This window comes from Hippopotamus amphibius, chromosome 10, assembly GCF_030028045.1.
Source record: "Hippopotamus amphibius kiboko isolate mHipAmp2 chromosome 10, mHipAmp2.hap2, whole genome shotgun sequence".
Taxonomy (NCBI): Eukaryota; Metazoa; Chordata; class Mammalia; order Artiodactyla; family Hippopotamidae; genus Hippopotamus; species Hippopotamus amphibius.
The window spans coordinates 53,117,970-53,144,021 of record NC_080195.1 but is presented as its reverse complement, the minus strand read 5'-3'; the positions used below and the strand labels follow the sequence as shown (position 1 = coordinate 53,144,021).

The window sequence follows — 26,052 nt, the reverse complement described above, 5'->3', positions numbered from 1 at the left end:
TGTATGAAAAGGATCATTGCATCTTCAACCACACATGTGACAAACGGACTCAAATTTCTAATGATAAGAGTAGAGCTAAGTAATTTTTGGAATACTATATGCTCATTAAAATTAACATAAATACTATTTAACAGAATGGAAAATGCTTACAACATTAAGAGAACATTAAATACAAAATCACATATTCATTAGTATATAATTAATGACAACTTGTTTTTATATGAATAAACTTTTATTGAATTTTAGATAATTAGAAAGAATAAAGAAGTGCAAGATAAATCCTTTCTAAACAACATCTGATAGTATCATCTTCTCTGTCATGGTATTTTCACTTTTCTGTATAAAAAGTATAGACATTCATTTATTTAAATTTTTACAAAGTCAAGAACCATCAAATGGAAAAAAAAATAAGTAATGCTAAAATAAATTCAGTGTTTCATCAATATTGGAATGGTTGCAATGGTTAGGTTCTGAGCTTAGCCCTCTTGGAAAAACAGTGTATGCAGCAGCTGTTGGTTTCCATTATTCAAATAAATCTGAAAACCAGGAGGCCACCTCCTGTAATGACTGTGCTTGCAGGGAAAGAGGGTAAAAAGCATAGTGGGAAGAGGAAATGAGAGACAACACTGGGGAAAGAAAAGATGCTCCTCTCCAGTCCAGCGGTCAGTACCATAAATAATTTAGGAAACAAATCTGAGAAGGAATCATTTGTGTGTTGCTTTAAGTGTGGTTAAGGCAAGATGGTCACCAATACAAGCATGGCCAAACCTACAGAGCACAAATAGAGTGGAGAGTCTGCAAATTACCTGGTGAACTTCAAAGGCAGGTAATTAATTGCAAAGAGCCGCTTTACAGTGGTGTAAAACGCATTTGGGCAAAATTGCAACCCTGAGCTGTGACAAGTACAGGGCAGAGCCTCCCGGGAGCATATCTGAAGACATCCCTTTTGTCTCAGTCTTATCTCTTTTGCAAAAACAACCATTTTGAAAAAAACAAGAACAAAGCAACTCCTGCCCTCCCTGTAACAACCTAGTAACCTCAACTTGTCAGACAAGAAAAAAGTTACCTACCGCAGTACAAAGGCATGCGGTGCTGCCCTCATTAAGAGCAACCTGGTGTGACAGCGAGGGAGACCTGGGCAGCCCTGCTCTGAGAGGCTGCCAGGAACTCCCTTCCACCCGCCTCCCGGCTCTGGCGCTGCCAGCACGACCTAGGTCTTCCGTGATGGGCCTCCTGCTGGGTTCAAGGAACACGCTCCCTGACCATAGTGTTAACAGCAGTCTTTTCCTTCCTAACCCAATGCCTCTTGCGTATTTTTTTTTCTTTAAAAACAAGTTTTCTTTTAAAAAATATTTTCCCAGGAAATAATGAACAGTAATTGTCATGGACCTATAACAGACCCTAGAAAAACATAGACAGGCAATAATCTGTCAATATAGCAATATTCCAAATATGAAATTCATGGTCCAAGAAGTGATAAATAAATAAATATGACAGGGCTTCTCAAAGAAGTTTCTAGTTTTCGCCCATTCCTTACTGAATTCTGTTGGTGTAAAACATTTTGATTCTATGATACAAGAGCCAGCCCTGCTAGGACCAACGTTCGCCATTTATGTCACCGGCCCCCTACATCAAGAGTGGATGGGGAAAGGCAGGCCCTACCACAGGGTTGCTCAGTATGTTTTCTAAAGACATCTATCTTTTTAAATAATTTTATTATTTAAACTCCATCTGGCACTTTAGTCTCTTCAAAAATTATTACGTTAGGCATGAATTAAAAAACAAGCCCATCTGGACTGCAGTTTGAGTTTTAAACGCTCTTCTGCTCTTATACCTTTTTCCACGGCTTGGCACATCTGTGAGATCCAGCTTTTTAAACAGAATCCTGGGACAGCTGGGGTGGGGAAACGAGTCTTCGTGCTGGAGCATCCCAGTTCATTTTACAAATCTGAGTGGCCAGGTCACAGCACCGCCCCTTTCTTTGCCCTTTTCACTAGGATCATGGTCAGGAAAGTGTCCTTCCCAGCACTCCGCCATCCCTCCCTCCCCCCGGGATGGGGGCATCCTTTGCCTCTTCTCTGCACACTCCATCCACTCGTGGCCTATACCAGGGAGCCGGCCCGACTCTGGGCTGGCACCATGACAGGGACGGCGCCAATGCGCTCCAGGGTTGCTTGGCTGACGGTGTAGGAATGTGTGTGCTGAGGCCGGGGCTTCCTGCTGACTGAGCCATTGCTCCTGGACATGGCCTGCGGTGACGACCCTCTGTTGGCTGTCACTACCAGGGTCTTGTGTGGGGCTGGGGCCAGGTGGCTGCCGTTGGCATAGATGGATGGTATGTTGGCGTTGCCCGAGTGGAGGGAGAAGGACTGGCGCGAGTCACTGAAGTGGTTGAACGACTCTGTGTTTCCGCGCACTTTGGGATTGTTGCTCCAGGAGCGGCTGTTGTAGGTATTGGAAGAGGTCAAGGTGTTGTTCTCCGAGGAGGATATCTCGGTGTGAAATGCTTTGGCAGAGGAAGAACATTTAGGTGGAAGATCATCCTCTCTGAAATGGAACAAAAATAAACCTGTTGTTAGGATTTACTTGAGGCTTGCCCTACCCAACTGTCCAGGACTCTTTCTTCCTGTGTTCAGGCTAATATGCCTGTGAAATTCAAACCCTCAGGGCAGACCACACGATCATGAAAGCAAACATGGCAGTTCTGGTGGCCTCGGCTTTGACATTCATTCCCTTTAAGACAATGTTTAGGAAAAGTTCTCCCTCAGCTTCTCAGTCTCCAAGAGTAAAAGAAAAAAAAAGCAATATCAAATCTCTCAAAGACTGTGTCTTCCAATGTAACTGAAATATACGTGTGTGTGTGTGTCGGGGCGGGGGTGTGTATATAATTTGGTTTTGCTCTACATAGGAAAATAAAATCCACTGAACTAGTTGCTGTAAAGCTAGGAAACCAAACTACAGATGTAGGAACTTCAAAAAACTATTAGAGTTAGCCCGATTTTACTGCATTTGCGGTTTGAGAAACCGCTGTGGTGTGCTGAGAGGTTTTCCTCAGTAATCTTACTCTGGGATGAAATCTGTCCCCACAAATAGTTCAAACCCTTAAGAATTACAAGAGGCTAAGAGAAGTCATTAAGTTCATTTAAGGTGTTAACTAATGCATTTAATATTTCTTGAGTACCAGGCATTCTGCTAGATGTTTCATGTGGAAAAGACACAACTCTTCTACCCAAGAAGCCTATGGTCAAATGAGGGTGAAAATCAAGGCAAGAATATCTGCAAAGGCTTCAAGTTTGGACAAGGGTCTAAGTCAGCTTATGTTAGGAGGTGATACCTGGACTAGTCTTGAACCAGAGGAATGTACTGAGGAGATGAATGAGAAGGGAAGGAGTATGGTCCAGAAAGAGGGTGGAGGCTGCAGGAAAGGCCCTGAGGCACAAGAGAAGACAGGACAGACTAGAACATGAGTGATCAGGGAACCCGTGAGAGATAACAGCAGGGAAGCAGGTGATGGTCAGATTATGAAGGGCTGTGTATGTCAGGCTAAGCAGACTGGAGTCATTCGTGCATTTTCAGTAAAGATATTGACGTGACGCCATCTGAGACTGAGCCTGAACCTCCATATTTCCACAATACGCCAAGAGTCACTTTTCTTTCAAGCTCATTTTGACACTGTTTCCTTAAGATACTCATGTTCTTGACTGAACTGTTTTCAACCAAACTATACTGCCTTGGTCTATCTGTGCACAGGTGGTGTTCTTTTTGCTTTATGTTCTCATCATTTATAAATGCTAATATTAAACACCTGTTCGAAACTAACTTTACTATGGCAGCCACCCAACCCCACCCACACTGGCGATATGGGAGGCGTGACACAGGTGAATGTCCTCTCAGTTGGGCACAGGACAGACTACCCGCTGCCCTCCTTTCATGATGCAGTAAATAAAGCTGAGCAGCACCACAAGGAAGAGTGATGTAACGTACAAGCAGATATCACTTGGCCACTTTAACTCTCTTGGCCATCACAGTCACATAATTAGCCAGGAAACCGTAGCTGCCAAAATGAGGTAGAAATACAGACATTGGCTATGCAGGATAAATTATTTGACATACAAACCTTATTTCATTAGGAATTTCTTCTTCTTCCTCCTCTTTATTTTTGCTTCTCCAGTAAAAGAATGCCCCTAAAATTAGTGCAATGCAAAAAATGATAATAACTGCACCAGTGCCAATGGCTCCAGCTATTAGTCCAATGCTCCTGGGCTGGGCTGCAAAATATATTTAAGGTATATTTAAAGAAATAAAGGAGAGAGAAAGAGAGAAAGAGAAATAGAATATGCTCATACAACTTCATAAACATATAAGGCTACCAAAGAATCTTCTTAAAATGTACAAAATTGCCTACAGTATTATGTCCATTTAAAGTCAAACCTCACTTAACTTTCTGTATCCCTAGTGGCTAGGACTAACACGCAGTAGGCTCACAAACATTTACCAAATGAATAAACAATTACACAACACACAGCTGTAGGAGAGCCACAACCAGGGCAGAGCAGGAAGAAGACCATACCTGACTAGCTGCTTGGCCCACCCCAAATGAACCCGGCAAGCAGTGGGTAACTTATCACCTCATCACAGCCGGGTTGTTCCCTTTTGCAACTGGAATTCAAACAACCCAGAATCCTCAACTGAAGAGAAAATTTCTGCCCTGCTTATATATGACCTGGGCACCCAACATGTAAGCAGATGTAAGGGATTAGGAAGAAATTCAAGAAGGTCTTGCCATGATCCTAAGATCATTACAAATTCTTATGTGTCTATAGCGCTGTACAATCAGAACTGATCTGATTCTACTGAGCCTGAGAAGACATTTTATCATAAAGTCGTACTGCTGAGGCTGAAAAGTATACTAATACACTTATTAAACATCTTCAATGATGACTAAAATCAAAAGAATTTCTATTTACTCTTCAAACAACTTAAAAACAATTAAGCAGAACTCTTCATTTCCTAGTTTAACAAAGATCTTGGCATTCAGACCCAGAGCGGACATCAGAACTTTACTTACGAGAAATAACCTGGAGATCCAAAAGACAGGTGCTGGTCCCAATGGCATTAGAAGCCACACACTGGTACAAACCTGATGACAGGGCGCTGATGTTGCGGATGGTGACTGTCCCCTGGACCTGGTCTGTCACAAAAATAACAGTCAAGTGAGTATTTAGGAAAGAAAATAAGAAAACCAAAGAAATCAGCAGAAGGCTATAAAAAGAGATAAACAGTGAAGAACTATCAGTACCTTTTTTGGAGAGATTTTTTTTTGGTTCATGAATGTTAAAGACTAAAAATAAATGACCTAATGTTAAAGACCAGGAGCTAAAGAAGACTGCCTAACTAAGGGCAATCTTACAACTTAATCTGCAGATTAGTGTGAGGTCCTAAAGGTGAGCAGCTTTCCCTGAGGAAATGTTGGCTAATGCCTATTTTAGAGACTTCATGATCAGAAACACCAGATTTTAATTCTGAGGAAATGCAGTAATATACAGATGAAGTTAAACTCACTATAATAATGTCTGCTTCATACCTGATGGAGAAAATACCCCCTCTGTGCTCAAGGGTGTAGACTGTTACTCCCTTCCAACAACTATTATAACCATTTGTGTAAGTTCAGCTTCTCCAAGAAGTGGACACCAAGACATTCACGAGGTTTACTGGAGGAAATGCCAGTAAAGGAAATGGAGAGGAGGCTGGAGGAAGCAAGGAGCGGCTCAGACTGCAGCGCAGGTCTGGCCCCTGTGAAGGGGAGAGGGAGCATCGCAGACTGCAGCACAGCGTTACGGAAGTTCCCGCCAGGCTGATGGGAAGTCCTTGAGCCGAAGTCACCTGTTAAAGGCGTCTCAGATCTTGCAGGAACAGGCCTGCACTGGCAGCCCACTGTGCCTGGCGACTGGCTGGGAGCTGCCGAGGAGAAGCGTGGCCTGGGTGCGGAGGAGTGCTGGATGCTGGAGGAAGCCGCTGGGGCTGTCAGCCAATTACGTTCCCCACAGCAGGAGGCCGGAGCAGTGCACCTTCCAGGTGACCACACTGATACTACCATGAACTAGTTCAGTGGTTCCCATTTTAGTAATTTATCAACATGGGGATAGTTTATTTATTCCTTACAAACAAAACATATTATTACAGTGATAATAAAAATCGAAGTTAATAGTTATTACTACGTGCCAAGCACGGGCTAAGCTTTTACATATATTCTCTCAATCTTTACAGTGACTCTGAAGAGGTATTATTAGCATCAATCCCATGGAACAGATAAGGAAACTGAGGCTTTAGATGAGTCATAAGATTACACAGCTGGGCAACAGGAACTGGATGGAGGGCTGTCCTACCTCTAAGCTCAGGGCTTCACTGCCTCCCCTCAGCAGGACCCAGTCGCCTCCACCACTCACAACAGCAGCAAATCAGGAAAAGCCTCCTGAGGGCTCATTTCTGGCACAAAGTCCAGGTACTCCTAGGGCACCTGGAGCTGTCTCTACCCCGTGCTAACAACTTCTACGTGAAACTATGATTGAGTTACCTAGTTTCTGCTGGCAACCTTCATTTTTATTTAGATCAAAGGCAGAGGCAGAGTCATTTAACAAATAAATATTTACTGAGCAGCTTTGCCAGGTGATTTCTGAGGGTGGTGATACAATGATGAACAAGACAAATCCAGCCCTGTACCTTAACGAGACAAGTAGGCAAGAAATCACAGTAAGTGGGCTAAGTGCCAACATCAGGGGATACAGGGTGCTGGGGAGCACGTGAGAGGGGCATCTAATGAGGATGAACAAATTCTGAAAGCCTCCAGACAGCCACAGCCGCCAGGGTTATCTCCCTGCCTTCTAACGTAATACAGTGGGTCGTGTTAACAAATGACTCTGAATCATCAAACACACACGGCTATTAACCTCAACATACAGGCCAGGGAAAGGACATGGGTTTTTTTCTTTTGTTTTTGTTTTTCAATGGAAGAATTTAAATGGTCCAACCCATAATATATGGATATCTTATTTACTCAGACTTACGTCCTACTTGGACATTTGGATTGTACTGTACGCATCCAAGTCAATATACTTGGTGGTTATTTGGTTAACACTTGTGTGTTATTTCTTTTTCCTTAAAAACAAACAACTCTGATGGTTACCGAAGTACAAGGCTTTTCAGTGAATTCACTCAATCTGGAGGGAAACTGTTTTCTCCCCCTCCATGTTCTGTCTGATTTTCTGGGCTCTCATTCACTGTCTCTCCTCTGTGCTCCCCAGAACCCTGTACTCTCTACTGCTGGAATTTACCCCGTTATTATAATTTCTTGCCTACTTGTCTCATTAAGACAGAGGACTGCATTTGTTTTGTTCATCACTGGATCACCATTCTCAGAAATCACCCAGCACACAGAAAGGTGGGCAATAAATAAACAAACAAATGGGCTCTCTTCTCTTGAGCGTCTATTGTGTATCACACGCACCGCACTAAAAGTAAACACGTCTCATTTAACCTTACAAACCTTAAATTTTATAGTCCCTGCTTTTCAAAGCTGAAAAACCTCAGAGAAGCTATGCAACTGGTCAAAGATCACACAGCACACAAGCAGCAGCACATAATATCAGGTCTGTCCATGTTCAAAGCTCATAATCACCATATACACACTTGACTTTCTAGTAAGGTATTTAAAACCACAAATATTCGGTGAGGTGCACCTATAAGACATTTCCTAAGCTTGCAATCAATGTTCCAAATGCTGTTAGTATTAAACTAAGCCATCTGTCTAACCCCACCTTCAATACGTTAGCAAATGTCATCATGCAAGAAAATCATAATCTCTGGGCAACAAACCCCACAATTCCACGCACTATGGCGTTGTTCTCCTAAATCCTGAAATTCTAGAAATCTGATCAGCTCACACCAGGCCAGTGATTTTGCTGACATTTCCATTCAGAGAACTGGGGAAATTTTTAACAGCTGATGTAAGCAGCATTCTGGCACACAGGAAGAGGTAAACTGTAAAGATTCTTGCTGTAGAAAGTTATTTTTAAAAGGTGAGGTCACTGTTTTTCCCTTTGCCTTCACAGACACAGACACCATAAGCAGAGTGATTTAAGAAAGTTTTCTTCAGTGAGGCTGACACACCACGCCGGAGCTAACTCAGAACGTAATCACGGGATGGGACAGACACATCATAAGACAGCTCTAACCAGAAGCAGGAGAGGGCTTTCCTACATAGTCAAGGCAACGCAGAGACAGGAGCATCTCTGCAGCCAGCAGCAGACTGCTCCCTGCCACAGGCATAGGGCCCTTTCTGAAACGAGACGGGCCAATCCCTTCTGTCACTTCTTTTGATCTTCCTTCTTTTAAAGAATAGGGGACCTTCAACAATGTGAAACTACAGTCTGGAAAGCAACAAATTGCATCACACCCCACTCCACTTTAGTTTACAGCAACACTGTATCCCATGCAAGCTGTGTACCTAGACCAGAAAGCCCTACAGAATAGAGAGAGAAATAAATACAAGCACACATTTCCATGTCCATCCTTTCTCCTTAGTTCCAGAACCACTTCTCTGCTGCCTCGTAGATGGTGTGCCGGCTAAGAGCATGTGCTCTAGACTCAGGCAGCCTGGGTGGAAGCTGCTCTATCACCTGCTGGCCAGGTGGCATGAATGTGCCACCTCTTCTGCATCTATGTGTTCCATTCCTCGCATGTGACAGGGAACTGCCAGCGTGCCTCCGTCACAGGCTATGTGAGGACTGAGATAACGCACAGTGCCTGGCAAGGCGTCCACGTGGGAATTCCCTCTTGGCATTTCTTGGGAAATTTACATCTTTTTCTGATTCATAAGAGAAACAGTCAAGAAACTGGGAAAATGTTGAATGTCTCCAAATTCCAATAAATACTAATATTCAGGATTTCAGGTTGAGAGATCAGGCTTCCTAAATCAAATTATTCTATATTTTATATGATTTATGCATTTTAAATAATAATGAATGATCATAATAATAAACAGTGAATCATTTCTTATACAAAAGTTTCAGAAGTATTCTGTAGAAAAAAATAATAAGGAATACATGGTTTATTGTTATTTGAACCAATATACTATGACATGCTACATATTTCACTAATATGTAAAAAGTTATCTCAACTACTTACAAACGTGATAAAAAAACAGTAAAAAATGGGAACATTAACACAAAATAAATGTCAAATTAAAACCTATTTATGCATATATATGGAATCTAGAAAAACAGTACTGATGAACCTAGCGACAGGGCAGGAATAAAGATGTAGACACAGAGAACGCACTTGAGGACATAGAGGGGGAAGGTGAGGTGGGATATATACATGTCAATGCTATGCTCTCGCTGCATTTCTGACATTAAAGTATTTTCAAAGAACTGCAGTCTATAGCAAATACGTTTTCAAACACTAGAAAACACCAGTGAACATTACTGGGCGTATCTGGATAATGCAAGGTTTCGATCCCCTGCTTTTAACAGCACTGTGTAGAATCACACATCAAAATACTAAGCTAAGGATTTATTTTGCTTCTAAAATCTGTTATTTATTGGAATACCACTCACGGCATTTGTATAAAATATAATGACTCACCACTGGCAACAGACAGGGTCAGGAACATGCACTTACAACAGCTACAATCAAGACTAACTGATTAGCTCGTGACTGCTTTTCTCCGATGCATTTCTGTCTAGGTTCCCAGAACGGTTGACTCTGATCAGTCTCGCTTTTAACTTGACATCAGTAGATTCTTTCAAATCAATATGCCTGCACGTTGATTGTTAAGCTTTAGTTCTCAAAGGAGAATGGTGCTTAGTGCTCAAGAAATGTCACCTGTGGCCATTATCATTAATTCAGTCCCCATCCCAGAGGACCAGTAACTCACTTGCTACCTTCCTCAAGCAAACCTCTAAGTACATCTTCTCTGAGTTAATGGTTACTGTTCATTCAATGGCCTAAGACAAAAATCTGAGTTAACTTTGACTCTTCTCTGAGTCCCAATGTACCATCAAGCTCCATGTCTTGTTGATTTCTGGCTTCCAACTCTCCTGAATCCTACCCTGCCCTCATCCCTTCTCCATCCCGACCATCAGGTCCTTAGTTCAGGCCCTCTCCGTTTCTTGACAGAGCTATTATCGAAGCCTCCTATCTGTGACCTGGCTGCCAATCTCTCACCCTGATTGCTGTGGCTGTTTCTAAAATACAGATCTAGCTATCTTCTCTGGCTTTATAAAAAGGCCAGTCAATACCCATGGTCTCAAAGATAACATCCAAATTCTCTGAATGTTATACAATGATTTTCACAGTCTGGACCTGAACTTGCCAACCTCCTCTCTGGCCAAACCTCCAAGAACCTTTGTCAGCTTCATAAACCTTCTCACTTTGAGATGTCAGAATGTTTAGTGTGTGTGGGACCAAGATGGTGGAGTAGGAGGACTGGGCTCACCTTCCTCATGAACGCATCAAAACTACAACTACATATAGAACAAATATCACTGAAATCAGGAGGATGGCTTTTCGACAACCAAGGCTGTAAAGAAAGATTCACATAGAGTCTAGTAGGAAAGGAGAAGTGATCTGGTTGGGACCCTCATGGGACCCTCGCCTCTAGCAGAGGACACAGAAGAGGAGGGGCATATCACAGGTTTGAGGATTCTCCCTGGGGAGCAAGGGCTTTGAGCCACACGTTAGGCAGCCCAGCCCTGGGGTCCAGCATCAGGAAGATGAGACCCCCTTAGTGGTTTGAAAACCAATGTGACTTACTGGAGGGCTGTAAGAAACCAACACTACACTCTTGAAGAGCTTGTGCACAGACCTGCTTGCTCCCAGTCAGAGCACAGAAGCAGCAGGCTGGAAACTGTGCAGGGCTCTGGCCAGCCTGGCAGGACCACCACGGTGTGCCCCCCATCCAGCAACGGCCACCTGCTCCAGCCACTCTTGTTCCAGAGCTGCCTTCCACTAAGGCGGAGGCTGCTGTTGCCAACAAGAGTACACACACTTTGAGAGAACAGAACGTGCTCTGACCCCAGCCCTGCCTCTTAACCAGGCCAAAGGCAGCCATGGCGGGTGCACGCTTTGGTGCCCACACTCAGGAGGGCGCAAGGCTAGCTCCAGGGCAGAGACAGCCATCCCCTGAGCACATGTCCCTGCACACCCCTGGGAGGGAGCCAGCCCAGTAGTGTGGAACCAACCCCTCTGGCCCCAAACTAGCCTCTAAGCAAGGTGCACACACTGGGGGGAAAGTGAAAGTAGCACAGAAGTACAGCCCCAAACCTTCAGGTCCCAGCCACGCCCCAAACCAAGGCTGAGGATGCCATCACACCTGGAGAAATCCAATTCCCTCAGGGATCCTGCTCCAGCCCCTGTGGCCCCAACTCCACCCCCCAAAAAGGTGGTGACAGCCACTGAGCACAGGAGAAGCTCCAACGCACAGCTGGCTCCAGCTCTAGCCCCTCCACCTCCAGCCCTACCACCCACCCAGGTGGTAGCGGCCAGCACATCCCAGGTGAAGACACCGCCCATGCGCACTTCAGATCCAGTGATCCCGCCAAAGCCACTGGGCACATGCAGCCTCTATGCAGAGACATTCCCACACAAGGACATACCTTCAAGACTAGGATAGGTAATTGTCTCACCTAATTTCACAGAGACAGAGAAAGTTAAACAAAATAATAAGAGGAAGGAATATGTTTCAAACAAACAATAAGAAAAAAACCTCGACAAAAACCCTAATGAAATAGAGATAATTTATCAACACCTGATAAACAGTTCAAAGCAATAGCAATAAGAATGACAATTGAACTTAGGAAAAGAATACATGAACACAGTGAGAATTTTAATAAATAACTATAAAATGTGAAAAAGAACCAGATACAGCAGGAGAATACAGTAAGTGAAATGAAAAATACATCAGAGACAATTAACAGCAAATAAAGTGACAGAAGAATGCACAAGTGATCTGGAAGATAGAATAATGGAAATCACTCAATCAGAACAGAAAAAAGAAAAACAAATTTTAAAAATGAGAACAGTTTAAGGGACCTCTATGACAACATAAGTGTACTGATATTTGCATTATAGCAGTCCCAAAAGGAGAAAAGAAAGAGAAAGAGGTAGAAAATGTATTTTATGAAATTACAGTTGAAAACTTCCATGAACTTGAAAAAGGAAATGGATATACAGGTACAGGACGCACAGAGAGTCCCAAACAAGATGAACCCAAAGAGATTCTCACTGAGACATATCATAATTAAAATGGCAAAAAAAGATAAAGAGAGAATTTTAAAAGCACCAAGAGAAAAACCAAGAGTCACATATAATGGAACCAATATAAGGCTATCAGCTGATTTTTCTGCAGAAACTTTGCAGGCCAGAAGGGAGTGTCATGCTATACTCAAAGTGCTGAAAGGGAGAAAACCTACAACCTAGGATACTCTACCCTGCAAGATTACCACTTACAACTGAAGGAGAGATACAAAGCTTCTCAGACAAGCAAAAACTAAGAGTTCATCAGTACTAAACTGACCTTACAAGAAACATTAAAGGGTCTTCTTTAAGTAAAAAAAGAAAAGGCTATAACAAGAAAGAAGAAATTATAGGAAGGGGAAAATGCCACCAGTGAAAGTAAATATATAGTAAACGTTGTGACGCAATCAGTTAAACAAGTGAGCACAAAGGTTAAAAGACCAAAATTGTAAAGTCATTTTTAACTACAATAAACAGTTAAGGGATAGACATGAAGATGTAAAATATGACATCAAAAATAGAATGTGGGGGAGAGGAACAAAAATGTAGTGCTTTTAGAATGTGCTTAAACTTAAATGACTGTCAGTTTAAAACAAGTAGGTATAATTGTAGGTCAACATATATGAACTCTGTGGTAAGCACAAATCAAAAACCTACACTACATACACTAAAACTACAGAGAAAGAAACACAAACATTAAAGAAAACCATCAAACTGCAAGGGAGGAGACTAAAAGAAGGAAAGAACAGAGGAGAACTACAAAAACAACCAGAAAACAAGCTATAAAGTGGCAATAAGTATTTACCTATCAATAAACACTTTAAATGTCAATGGACTAAACGATCGGGTCAAAAGACATAGGGTGACTGATCAGATAAAACAAACATGACCCATCTATATGCTGCCTACAAGAGACTCACAGTGTTAAAACCCCCATAGACTAAAAGTGAGAAAATGGAAAAAAATATTCCATGCAATGGAAACAAGAAAGCTGGGGTAACAACACTCATATTAGACAAAGTAGACTTTTTTTGGAGTATAGTTGATTTACAATGTTGTGTTAGTTTCAGGTGTACAACTTTAAAACAAAGTCTATAAAAGACAAAAAGGTCATTATATAATGGTAAAGGGATTAATACAAGAAAAGGATATAACATTCATTAATACAGGAACACCAAAATATATAAAGCAAATATTAATAGATATAAAGGAAAAAACTGACAATAATATAATAATAGTAGGGGACATTACCACCCCACTTACACCAATAGATAGATCATCCAGACAGAAAATCAATAAAGAAAGCAGTGGTCTTAAATAACACATTAGACCAGATGGACTTAAAAGCTATCTATAGGACATTCTATCCAAAACAACAGAATGCACATTCTTTTCAAGTGCACATGGAATGTTCTCCAGGAAAGATCACATGTTAGCCCACAAAACAAGTCTCAACAAAATTAAAGTGAATATAAATTATATCAAACCTATTTACCAACCACCATTGTATGAAACTGGAAACCAATTATAGGAAGAAAAATGGGAAAAACAAAAATACGTAGAGACTAAACATGCTACCAAAAAACCAATGGGTCAATGAAGAAATCAAAGAGGGAATCAGAAAACACCTTGAGACAAATGAAAATAAAAATACAGTTTTCCAAAATCTATGGGATGAAGCGAAAGCAGTTCTAATGGGGGAAGAAGTTTATAGCGATACAAGCCTTCATCAAGAAACAAGAAAAGTCTCAAATAAACAACCTCACCTACCATCTAAAGAAATTAGAAAAAGAAAAACAAACAAAGTCAGCAGAAGGAAGGAAATAATAAACATCAGAGTGGAAATAGAGACAAAAAAAAAAAAAAAGAAAGAAAGAAAAGATCAGTAAAACCAAGAGCTGGTTTCTCTAAAAGATAAACAAAATTGATAAGCTTCTTGCCAGGCTCATTGAGAAAAAAGAAAGAGAACACAAATAAATAAGAAATGAAAGAGGAGAAATTACAACTGATATCACAGAGATACAAGCAATCATAAGCAAATACTATGAATAGATATATGCCAACAAACTGGACAACCTAGAAGAGACTGATAAATTCCTGGAAACATACAATCTTCCAAGATTGAATCAGGAAGAAACAGATAACTTGAACCAACTGATTACTAGTACTGAAAATGCATCAGTAATAAAAAAGACTCCCAACCAAGGGAAGTCCAGGACTGGATGGCTTCACAGGGGAATTCTACCAAACATATACAGAAGAGTTAATACCTATCTTTCTCAAACTGTTAAAAAAATTAAAGACGAAGGAACATCCCTTAATTCATTCTACAAGGCCACCATCACCCTTATACCAAAACTAGATAAAGACAAAACTAGACCAAAAAATTACAGGTCAATACTCCTGATGAATGTAGATGCAAAAATCCTCAACAAAATATTAGCAAACCAAATTCAACAATATATAACCAAAATCATACACCATGATCAAGCAGGATTTCTACCAGGGATGCAAAGACAGTTCAACATCCAAAAATAAATCAGTGTGATACACCACATTAACAAAAGGAAGGATAAAAATAACATGATCACTTAGACAGATGCAGAAAAAGCATCAGACAAAATTCAACATGCATTCATGATAAAAATTCTCCACAAAGATAGTACAGAGGAACATATCTCAACATAATAAAGGCCATTTATAACAATACAGCTAGCATACTCAATGGGGAAAATCTGAACAATGGACAAGCATGTCAATTCTCACTAGTTCTATTTAACTTAGTACTGGAAGTCCTCACCACAGCAATCAGGTAAGAAAAATAAGAGTGAAGAAGTAAAACTGTCATTATTTGCAGATGACACAATACTATATATAGAAAACCTTAAATGCTCCATCATAAAACTATTAGAACTAATAAATGAATTTAATCAAGTTGCATGATACAAGATCAATATACAGAGATCTGCTTCTTTTCTGTACATCAATAATGAACTATAAGGAAGGGAAAACAAGAAAAGAATCCCATTTACAACCATATCAAAAAGAATAAAATACTTAGGAATAAATTTAACCAAGGAAATGAAAAGCCTATACTTAGAGAACTATAACACACTGATGATGAAGATGATACAAAGATATGGAAAGATATCCCATGTTCATGGATTGGAAGAACTAGTATTGTTAAAATTACCAAAGCAATCTACAGATTTAATGCAATCCCCATCAAAATACCCATGACATTTTTCACACAACTAAAACAAACAATCCTAAGATTCATATGGAACCACCAAAGACCCCAAATATCCAGAGCAATCTTGAGGAAAAAAGAAAAAAACAAACAAACAAAAAAACAAAGCTGGAGGTATAATCCTCCCTGACTTCAGACTACACTACAAAGCTACAGTAACCAAAACAGTATGTTACTGGCACAAAAACAGACACACAGATCAATAAAACAGAATAGAGAGCCCAGAAATAAACTCACACACATATGGGTCAATTAATCTACAACAAAGGAGGCAAAAATATACAAATGGGAAAAGACAGTGTCTTCAATAAGTGGTGTTGGGAAAACTGAACAGCTACCTGTAAAAGGATGAAATTAGAACATTTTCTCACACCATATATAAAAATATTTTCAAAATGGGTTAAAGACTTAAATTTAAAATCAAAAACTATAAAACTCCTAGAAAAAAACATAGGCAACACACCCTTTTACATAAGTCTTAGCAATATTTTTTGGATCTGTCTCCCTAGGCAAGAGAAACAAACATAAAAATAAACTAATGGAATCTAATTAAACTTAAAAGCTTTTACACAGTGAAGGAAACCATATACAAAATAAAAAGACAATCTACTGAATGGGAGAAGATATTTGCAAATGATATGCCTGGTAATGGGTTAATATCCGAAATATATGAACAGCTCATACACCTCAATGTCAAAAAAGCAAACAACCTGATTAAAAACTGAGCAGAAGATCTGACTAGACTTTTTTCAAAGAAGAGATACAGATGGCCAATAGACACACGAAAATATGTTCAACATTGCTAATCATCAGGGAACTGCAAATCGAAAGCACAATGAGCTATCACTTCACACTGTCAGAATGGCTATTGTAAAAAAAAGACAACAAATAATAAACGTTGGCAAGGATATAGAGAAAAAGGAATGTACACTATTAGTGGAAATGTAAATTTTTATACTCACTATGGAAAACAGCATTGAGGTTTCTTAAAAAAAAACTGAAAATAGAACTTCCACATGATACAGCAATTCCACGGCTGGGTATATATCCAAAGAAAATGAAAACACAAATTCAAAAAGATGTATACACTCCAATGTTCTCAGCAGCATTATTTTCAATAGCCAAAATATGGGAGCAACCTAAACGTCCATCAACACATGAATGGATAAAGATGTGGGGGAGGGGGAGAGTACACACAACACACACACACACACACACAGAGGAATTGTTTTGATTCAATCAGTCAAAGGAAAAATACTCTCAGATTGTAGTTTGGAAACCCAACTAGATCCAGACTTGCTGTTTACAAGAGATACACCTAAAACATAAAGCACAGAAACCCAAAAGTAAATGAGCCATAAAACAGAAACATAACAGTAAGAATTAACCAAAGAAAGCTACTACAGGAGTTTTAATAACAGTTAAAATGACACAAAAATGCATATTAAGCATAAAGAATCAGTGAGATATAACAACATATAAGCAACAGAGGCCCAGGATAGGTTAAAAAAGAGAAAGCATAACTGACAAATCCACAGTCCTACTATGTGATTTTTAAACAAATCTCTCATAAAATACTAGCTGAAAGAGATAAAATATTGGTAAAGATATATAGAGTATTTGAATAATACAAGTAACAAATATAAATTTAAAATATATACACACACACATACATATATATACACACATATATACACATACCATACCTCCATCCTAGGACCTGTAAGTGGACATACTTACACGATAATGTAAGTATACAATAATACAATAATAGCTCCTGCTATTCTCTGCCTTGCTCACTCCATGCCAAACACACTGGCTTCTTTGCTGTTCATCTAAAACACCAGGCATACTCCTGCCTCAGGGCCTTCAGATGGCTGTTCCCTCTGCCTGGAATGCTCTCCAGTCCCCATATTCACGTCTCATTCCTTTATCATCTTCAGATCTTTGCTAGAATATCATCTTCTCAACAAGGCTTACCCTAAGAACCTTTTTCAAATTTCAGCCTCCCATGCCTCACCTAATCCATTTTACACTCCTCTATTTTCCCCCAATGAATTTACCACCTTGAAACAATCTCTGCAATTTACTGCTTCATTATGTTCAATCTCCACCCACGAATACAAGCTCTACAAGGGGAAGGATCTCTGTTCATTGATGCATCTCCAGCACTTAGCACAGTGTCTGGACCTAGTAGGTCCCCAATAAACATTTGTTAAATGAATAAATGAAGAACAGAAATTAAAACAAGGATACAAAAGTATAAATAAAAGCAAAAGCTTGGTTTAGGCAGGACTGATTAAAAACAAAGATGAAAAGGACAAGCAGAATTAGGAATGAAAAGGGGAACATAAATGCAGAGAGTTTTAAAATTCACAAGGAAATAATAATACTAATAACATAAATGCTAATATTTATTAAGTGCTCATATATGCCAGACGCTGTTCTAAACGTTTCACATGCATTTTCATTTAACCTTTATTCCACCCGCGGGAGGCAGTTACTATCACTGTCTCCATTTGACATATAAGAAAACCTGGAGCTGGGATTCCACACCACATCCTCTAACTCCAGAACCTGCACTCTTAAATACATGCTTCTATTTCCATATAGAGAATACTGTCAACAAGTTGATGCTAATGTGCAGAAACAGAGAAAAGAGACATTTTCCAGAAAAATAAAAAGTACAGAAAATCTAAATTAACCTACAACATTAAAGAAACTGAATCAGTAGGCAAAAAAATACAACAAAAAAGGCAACAGCAAGGCAAAGCTTTTACAAGCAAATTCTACAATATCATCAGATAACGTCTTTCTTATTCACACTATTTCAGAGAACAGAAAAAGAGGAAGAGCTGCCCGACTCATTTCATGAGGACATTCTATAATCTGATACTAAAACTCAACCAAAGGTAACAGAAGACAGAAAAATATGGGCCATTCTCACTTATGATCACAGATGAGAAAGTTCTATTAAAATATTAGCATACTGAATATTAGCAATTTATTGAAAAATAATCACAAGTAGACTTTATTCCAGAAATGCAAGGGTGTTTTAATGTTTGAAAATCTATTAATGTAATTCACCTATTGACATCTGGGGCTGGATAAGTCTTTATTGTGGGGGCTGACGTGTGCATCCCTGGCCTCTACCCACTAGCTGCCAGTAGTACCTTCCTTCCAGCTGTGACAACTGAAAATGTCTCCAGACCTTGCCAAATGAAACTGTCCCTGGTTGAGAACCACTGATACAGAGGCTGATGAACTGTCTCATGCATTATGTTTCCACTTAATGGGACCTGGGCCGACTGTACAGGCCTGATGAAACATAGGCCAAACTGCTATATTTTGCTTTGAATAAAATCCATCAAATACAGTTGTCCTTTATTTTAGAATTCAAAGTGCTATATACCAAAAGAACAATACTAAATCCACTTCATTATTCCTCTGTATAAAAACAAAGTATACCTCCATAGCATGCTGGTTCCAAATTTATTCAGTCTTTAGTGTCCACGTGTACACTGTATGATGACAACTTTTTGGTAACTTTTATTGTGCCATAATTTTAAACTTAGAGAAAAGTTGCAAGAATACTGCAAGGAATTCTTGTGTATCATATATCATCTACTCAGATTCAATAATTATTTATATTTTGCCCTATTTGGTTATCATTTTCTTGCTATATATAGAAATATTTTCCTGAACCACCTAAGAGCAAGTTGAAGACATTGTGCCTCTTTACCACTAAGTACTTAGTATTTCCTAGGAACAAATTTATCCTTTACATAATCACAGTGCAAGTATCAAAGTCAAGAAGTTTACACTGATACAATTAATACTCAGATTTCATCAATTGTCCCAGTAATGTTCTTTATAGCTATTTCTTCCCCTGTCCAGATTCTAATCCAGGATTCTGTATTGCACTTAGTTGTTTTAACTTTCTAGTCTCTTTCAATCTGGGACAGTTTGTCTTCGCCTTTGCTGGATGTTTCCTCATGACTGGACGCAGGTGATGTGTTTTGACAGGACTACCACAGCAGTGATGCTGTGTCCTCCTCAGTGCAGATGCCAGGAGGCACACAATACCAGTTTGTCACAACACTGCTTATGTGGTTAAAGTGGTTTCCACCAGGTCTCTGTACTATAAAGTTACTATTTTTTCTTTGTAAGTAATAGGTTATTTGCGGGGAAATACTTTGGAACTAGGTAAACATCTTGTTCCTCATCAAATGTTTGCCCCCTACTTTGACATCACGGGTGATTTTCTAACTCTGTCATTCTTTCTACATACTCTGGTAGGCATTCTACTATAAGAAAATGCTTTCCCTTCTACCCCATTTATTTATGTATATCAGTAGGGGTTCAGGGATTCTCATTTTATTCAATGGATTACATGTTTATTTCAATGTTCAAACTGTCCCAGGTTTGACCAGAAGGAGCTCCTTCATGCTAGCCCCTATATATAAGGACAATTCTAATCCCCAAATATTATGCCCTGTCACTAATCAGACTTCTGGGATGCCTTTTCCTGATGTCAATTACTCTTTTCTCTGAATTTATATTAAGCAAATGCATACACATTAGTAAAGTAAATCTAAAAAATTCTAAATTATTTTGGGATTATATGCTATTTTGTTTACTTTAGTAATGTGGATATCAAGAGATAAATTTATCTTAAAAATCTGACTCATTTAATGTGTATTATTATGATAGATGAAGTTATCCAAAGTAAGTCTGATAACTGATCCAGAGTTTGAATTATAAAAGACACATGTTTTCATCTGTGGCATTCCAGTTCACTCTTACACCTACAGTACCAAAGAATATTCAAGTTGCAAAGAAGAAATCGCGAAACTTGACTAATATATATTTATTCAGAAACAAAGACATATGGAAGGCTCTTTTTACAGATATTTGCAACTTTCATACAACCACTTTTAAACTTTTATTTGTAATTCTAAGCGCAACCCAAAATTTCAAAGAAATGTTATAAATCATGAAATCTTACTGCTGATACAGAGGACCTTGGAGATGATATTGTCAAATCCCCTTATTTTACAAAAAAAAAGCGCAGGCCCAAAGAGGTGAACTGTCACAGAAATAGTTACTGGAAAATCTACCACTTGAATATAGTTTTCAGGATTTCAAGACAAGACCTATTTTAAACACACCACTTATAATGGTAAGATTAACAGATTAGTCCACACACACATACACACACACACACACACACACACACTCGCAAACTATTTAGCCCACGGTATGGCTAAAATATCTAGCAATGAACAACCAGTAGGGAACAGCACTGCAGTAATCATTATTAGAGTAACCTAAAAGGTATCATGTTGAAAAGAAGTTTTTTTAAATAATTAATACTGGGCCAGGTTAATTAGAAAGGGATGGGAAGAGCCATTAATAATTTCTGTGGGGATTCTTAAAGGAAACTTAAAAGCTCTTAAGAGGCTGGTGGTCCTGGTTCTTTAATATGTCTAACTTCACCATACAACTTGGGACTCTCCTTTCCATGACTTGTCTATACCATCGATATGATTCAAACTTATCAGGCATAAGTAAAGATGTTTGGGACCTCTCCATTAACTGCCAGCTCCTTAAGTTAAGATTTCTAAGTCTGCCCTGAGAATGCTAGGAGAGACATGCTCTGTGTTAGAGATGATGCAATGTAGAAGGCTGCTAAATTTTATTTTTTTGAAATAGAAATTACATATATAATTCTATAGTTTCCCTCATTTCACAAATTTTCCTCAATTTTTCAAGGGTGTTTCTTTTAATATCAAATCTAAGCAGTTGGATTTACACACAGAAAACCATCGATGACACATGCCTCCTCCATCTTTACCTGTCTGGTGTGATCAGCTCCTGGGTCTCCCGTGATCTGAGGCCTTTTCCTGTTCTCCTTCCCATCTTCCTCCTCTAATTAGACTTGAGGCTGCAAACAGGACGGTTAACCCTCTCATGACCATGCTGATGTCTCTCACACTAAATTAGGCCCCTTGTTTCTTAAGTAGGAGGCGGATTTTCTGTTATAAACTCCAAGGATTATCTTACAGTTAACAGTTCAAAGAAACTACCAATTAGCTATTTTAAATCCTCACTACAAAGGAAGAGAATTTCCATATATAGTTACCACTGGATAAGATATATTTCATAAAGGCAGCAATGAGAAGATGAAAGAAGATATTTTTATTCCCTTCAAAGCTGAAAACACAAAACGATCCAGAGAGCTTTTTTCAGCAGTTACAAATACGATGCGTTATTCTTCAAAATCCATTACAGTTAATTACTTTGTGAGCCTGCAGATCAGAATTTTCCATGATAATTAACTCAATGGGCAAAGCAACACCATACATACCCTGAGTGGCTGCTGGAGGCAGTTTGAGGGTGCTGTCTAACTTCTCCCAAAGGTAAGTTGGCCGAGGGATACCTTCCTCTGAGCTACAGAGCAGGATGACATCGCTGCCGATATCCTGGGATCCTTGGATCTGGCAGTGTGGGGCAGAAGGGGGAACTATAACAGGGAGAGCAAGCAATAAAGTATACATTTACCACGAGCCAGATGGTGACAGAGGAGACGTCGACATTCATTCAGCACACTGGAACCTCAGATAACACTGCTTTGGGAACAAACACTGGGAGAGACGACCTCATGAGCAAAGCCATTGGGTCGTATGTACTATTCGTAGGACTGGGCCACAGGTGCAGGGTCTACAGCTTCAGCTGGCAGGAAGCAAGTACGTAAAAGGGGTAATACCCTCTGACTCTATTTTCAAGATATTTTATGGTTTTAGTTTCACTCTTCTTCCCCCAAAGAAGTATTCGAAGAATTCTTAAGATCCTTCGTGTCAACATATTGCTTTTAAAAGCATTACTGAACGAACACACACATGTTCACAGCAGCATTACTCACAACAGCTAAAAGGTGGAAACAACCCAAGTGTCCGTAGATGGATGGATGGATAAACGAAATATGGTATATACATACAATGGACTATTATTTGGCCTTGATAGGTAAGGAAATTCTGACACATGCTACCACATAGATGAACCTTGAGAACATAATGCTAAGTGAAATAATTCAGCTATAAGAAGACAAACAGTGTATGATCCCACTCACACGCAGCACCTAGGGTACGCAAATTCATAGAGAAAGAAAACAAAACTGGTTTCCAGCAGCTGAGGGGAGGAAGAAATGTCATTTCATGGGTAGACTTGTATTTTTGCAAGTTGAAGACAGTTCTGGAGATTGGTTGCACAGCAATGTGAATATACTAAACTGTTCACTTAAGAAGTGGCTAAGATGGTAAATTTTGTTATATTTTACCACAATTAAATTTTTTTTAACAGCTGAAAGAGCCCACTTGTAAAGAAGATATTTTGAGGAACAGCATCCACTTGCCCTGCCAGCTACATAGTTCTTTGTTACTTTACAAACAAAACCAGACACACAAACTTTATGCCAACTTCTGTTTTACAGTGCGGGGGGTCAGAGTAAGATTCAAGTGTATCTACTATTTGATAGTAATGCAATGGACATTTTATAATCATTAAGACAGATAAGGACACAAAGGATGTGAAACAAAAAATTACCAAAAAAAAGGTGATAGTTTATAGTAAAAAAAAAAAAAAAGCAAGCAAATAAAAATATAAACTAAGCCCATGACTGAGTTTCTTATATTGGGTAATGCATGCAGTAGAGTTTAAATACAAGTGATGATGCCCTTGTAATGCTAATGACTTTTTAATAAAGGTGTTCAACCTCGCAAACATGAATGAATGAGTGGGAAATGAGTGCACTACACAGAGGAACCAGGAAAGAAAATGGATGGGGGAAGAGGGAACAATGAAAGGGTATATGTAGAAAGACTGAAAAATCTCAGGGAATCTTAACTGCTGTGATGGGATAAACCAATCTCAATTTACTGCCTTAAACACTGCCACCATGATGCTATGAGTGGAAACTCAAAATAACTATTTGAAGGTAGCATTATCTATAAGATAGAGGGTTTTTTCCTTCCTTTAAAAAATGAAAAAATAAACGTGGATCATGTGAGAAGCTCGTTACCTAAATTACAGGTGTAGGCATCAAAATAATGTTAAATTCCAGTAGTGATCTGTAATCAGTACTCAGAGTATTTTAATAAATACAATTTTAATATATTTGAATGAATAACAGTTCTAGGATAGGAATCTCTCACTTGTCCTTAGTTTTTTTATTCTGTTTGAGGACTGGGAGAACAAGGCACCAGGGCTATAGCATTTTCTCGTGCAAAGAAGGAAAATGACAAGAACCCCCAGCACTGGTATCCTCCAGTGACTCAACAGGGGAAAGGAAAAGCAGGAAAATGTGCCAAGGAATCTGGAGTCAATTCTGAGACTTGAGTAGGGCAGAGGACAGTCCAGAGCATCAGCTTTCTCTAAGAACTTCTCAGTCTTCTCAGATGAACTGAATTTAGCTACTTCTACCACAAGTCCCCATTCAGGAGGCAGCACTTTGTTTCAGAAGCAGTGGAACTGAGAAATAAAACGTGTTTAGAATGAATGCAACTTGGCACAGCTTATCTGTACAGTATAATGGAAGGAATACTAGTTTGAGTAGAGACCTAAATTTTAATCTGAACTTTATTGTCGTTCGTGACCTATATACCCTTGGGAAAGGCTCTAAATCTCTTCGGTCTCAGTATTAAGATCAAATTGATCATATAATTTATCGTCCAGACAAGGATACTTTTGAGGAAGAGTTACTAAAATTCTTCCAGCGCAAGAGGTGAAAGCTTAGAACCATCGTGGGTCTACTCAGCGTTACACAGATATAAAGTAGTAGTAAATTTATTCTCACATGTGCTAAAACCCCTGCTCCCTACTCATAATCAGTCGTTCTTAATTTAATTTGCTCTCAACAATAAGTCCTATCCTGTAAAAGCTTAGGAAAAGTGAGAGGTCGCTTTTGATGGTATTTTATCCCACCTTTCTCCACCTACATTTAAGAAGTAAGTCATTTAAGAAGTAAGCTTTCGAGAACCACCTGAAATGGAGTAATGGGTGGGGAGACTGTGTGGAAGAAGCATGGAGAAGCCGAGTCCAGATGGAGCTGAAAGGAGAGGGGACAGGAAAAGGACACAATAGACGGAGAGCAGAGAAGAACTGGCAGAAGTAAATACACTTGAGAGTAAATTCGTAAGTAAAGCCAAGGTAACTGGAACATTTCCTGTCACTCACCTAAAACTGTGAGGCCGGTGACCCCAATATTCCTGCCCCCTCTATCTGGAAGGTTGTTGACCAAACACTGGTAGGTGCCTGTATCTGACAGCTGGGTGTTGTTAATGAAGATAGAGACATTGGTGGCTGGCATGGTGCCTGTAAATCCAACCCTACCATGGAACCGGGGGGCACCGTCAAACATCTGTCCACCCTGATACAGAATGACCTGCAAAGGAAACCAAAAGAAATAAACTGGCCACTGCATCTCCTTCTAGACACAACAATAACTATCTATTAAACAGCAGACTGTACCAAACACTGGAAAATTATACTTCTAATCTTAGAGTTGTCACCAACTTTTTACTACAGCACCTACTGCAGATATCGAGGGGTTCTAAATTCTTACATACCAAACTGGAATAACATCATACCCTTACCTAACTCATCAGAATATAGAAAGTGCATTTTTTTTAATTTTATTTATTTATTTATTATTTTTTGGGGGGGTACACCAAGTTCAATCAACTGTTTTTATACACATATCCCCGTATTCCCTCCCTTCCTTGACTCCCCCCCCAGAAAGTGCATTTTATGACACCTTATTATCAGTCCATAAATACTTGTACCAGTTCAAACAATTAATTCCAAAATATTTTTGGTGCTAAAAAATTAGCACTGCCATCCTCATGCTTAGTAGGTCACAAAGTGATAGATCACAATTATAAACTGAATATAAGTGAATGTCATAAAAGGGAAGAAGAGTTACAAGTCCACAACTGCTTATCTTTTGTCAACTTCTTTACCAAAGATAACTACTCATGGAAGAGGACTCACAGTGGCATCGCAAAAAGCCCTTTGCGCTAAGAGTAAGGTACCTGGTTTTATCTAAGCTGCTCCTTAAATGTTTGGGTGACTGTGGTCAAGTCTTTCATTGCCTCTGTCACTGACTCTTTTTTTTTAAATTAATTAATTAATTAATTAATTTTATTGGCTGTGTTGGGTCTTTTTTGCTGTGCGCAGGCTTTCTTTTTTTAGTTGTGGTAAGTGGGGGATACTCTTCATTGTGGTGCGCAGGCTCCTCATTGCCGTGGCTTCTCTTGTTGCAGGGCATGGGCTCTAGGTACATGGGCTTCAGTAGTTGCAGCACATGGGCTCAATAGCTGTAGCTCACGGGCTCTAAAGTGCAGGCTCAGTAGTTGTGGCGCACGGGCTTAGTTGCTCTGTGGCATGTGGGATCTTCCTGGAGAAGGGATCGAACCCATGCCCCCTGCGTTGGCAGGTGGGTTCTCAAC

At 39.5% G+C, this 26,052-nt stretch overlaps 1 protein-coding gene across 1 annotated transcript in view; it reads right to left on the bottom strand.

Annotated features, from left to right (window-relative positions):
• Positions 1–213: 213 nt before the first annotated feature.
• The window catches only part of IGSF11 (immunoglobulin superfamily member 11), a 120,597-nt gene continuing 94,758 nt past the window's right edge, over positions 214–26,052 (bottom strand). The window contains exons 3-7 of the mRNA XM_057697977.1: positions 24,779–24,986; positions 21,915–22,070; positions 5,069–5,191; positions 4,118–4,268; positions 214–2,547 (exon numbers count right to left, since the gene is read on the bottom strand). Of these exons, the coding sequence (XP_057553960.1) occupies positions 2,103–2,547; positions 4,118–4,268; positions 5,069–5,191; positions 21,915–22,070; positions 24,779–24,986 (1,083 nt within the window). The 3' untranslated portion in view covers positions 214–2,102. The remainder of the gene's footprint in view (positions 2,548–4,117; positions 4,269–5,068; positions 5,192–21,914; positions 22,071–24,778; positions 24,987–26,052) is intronic.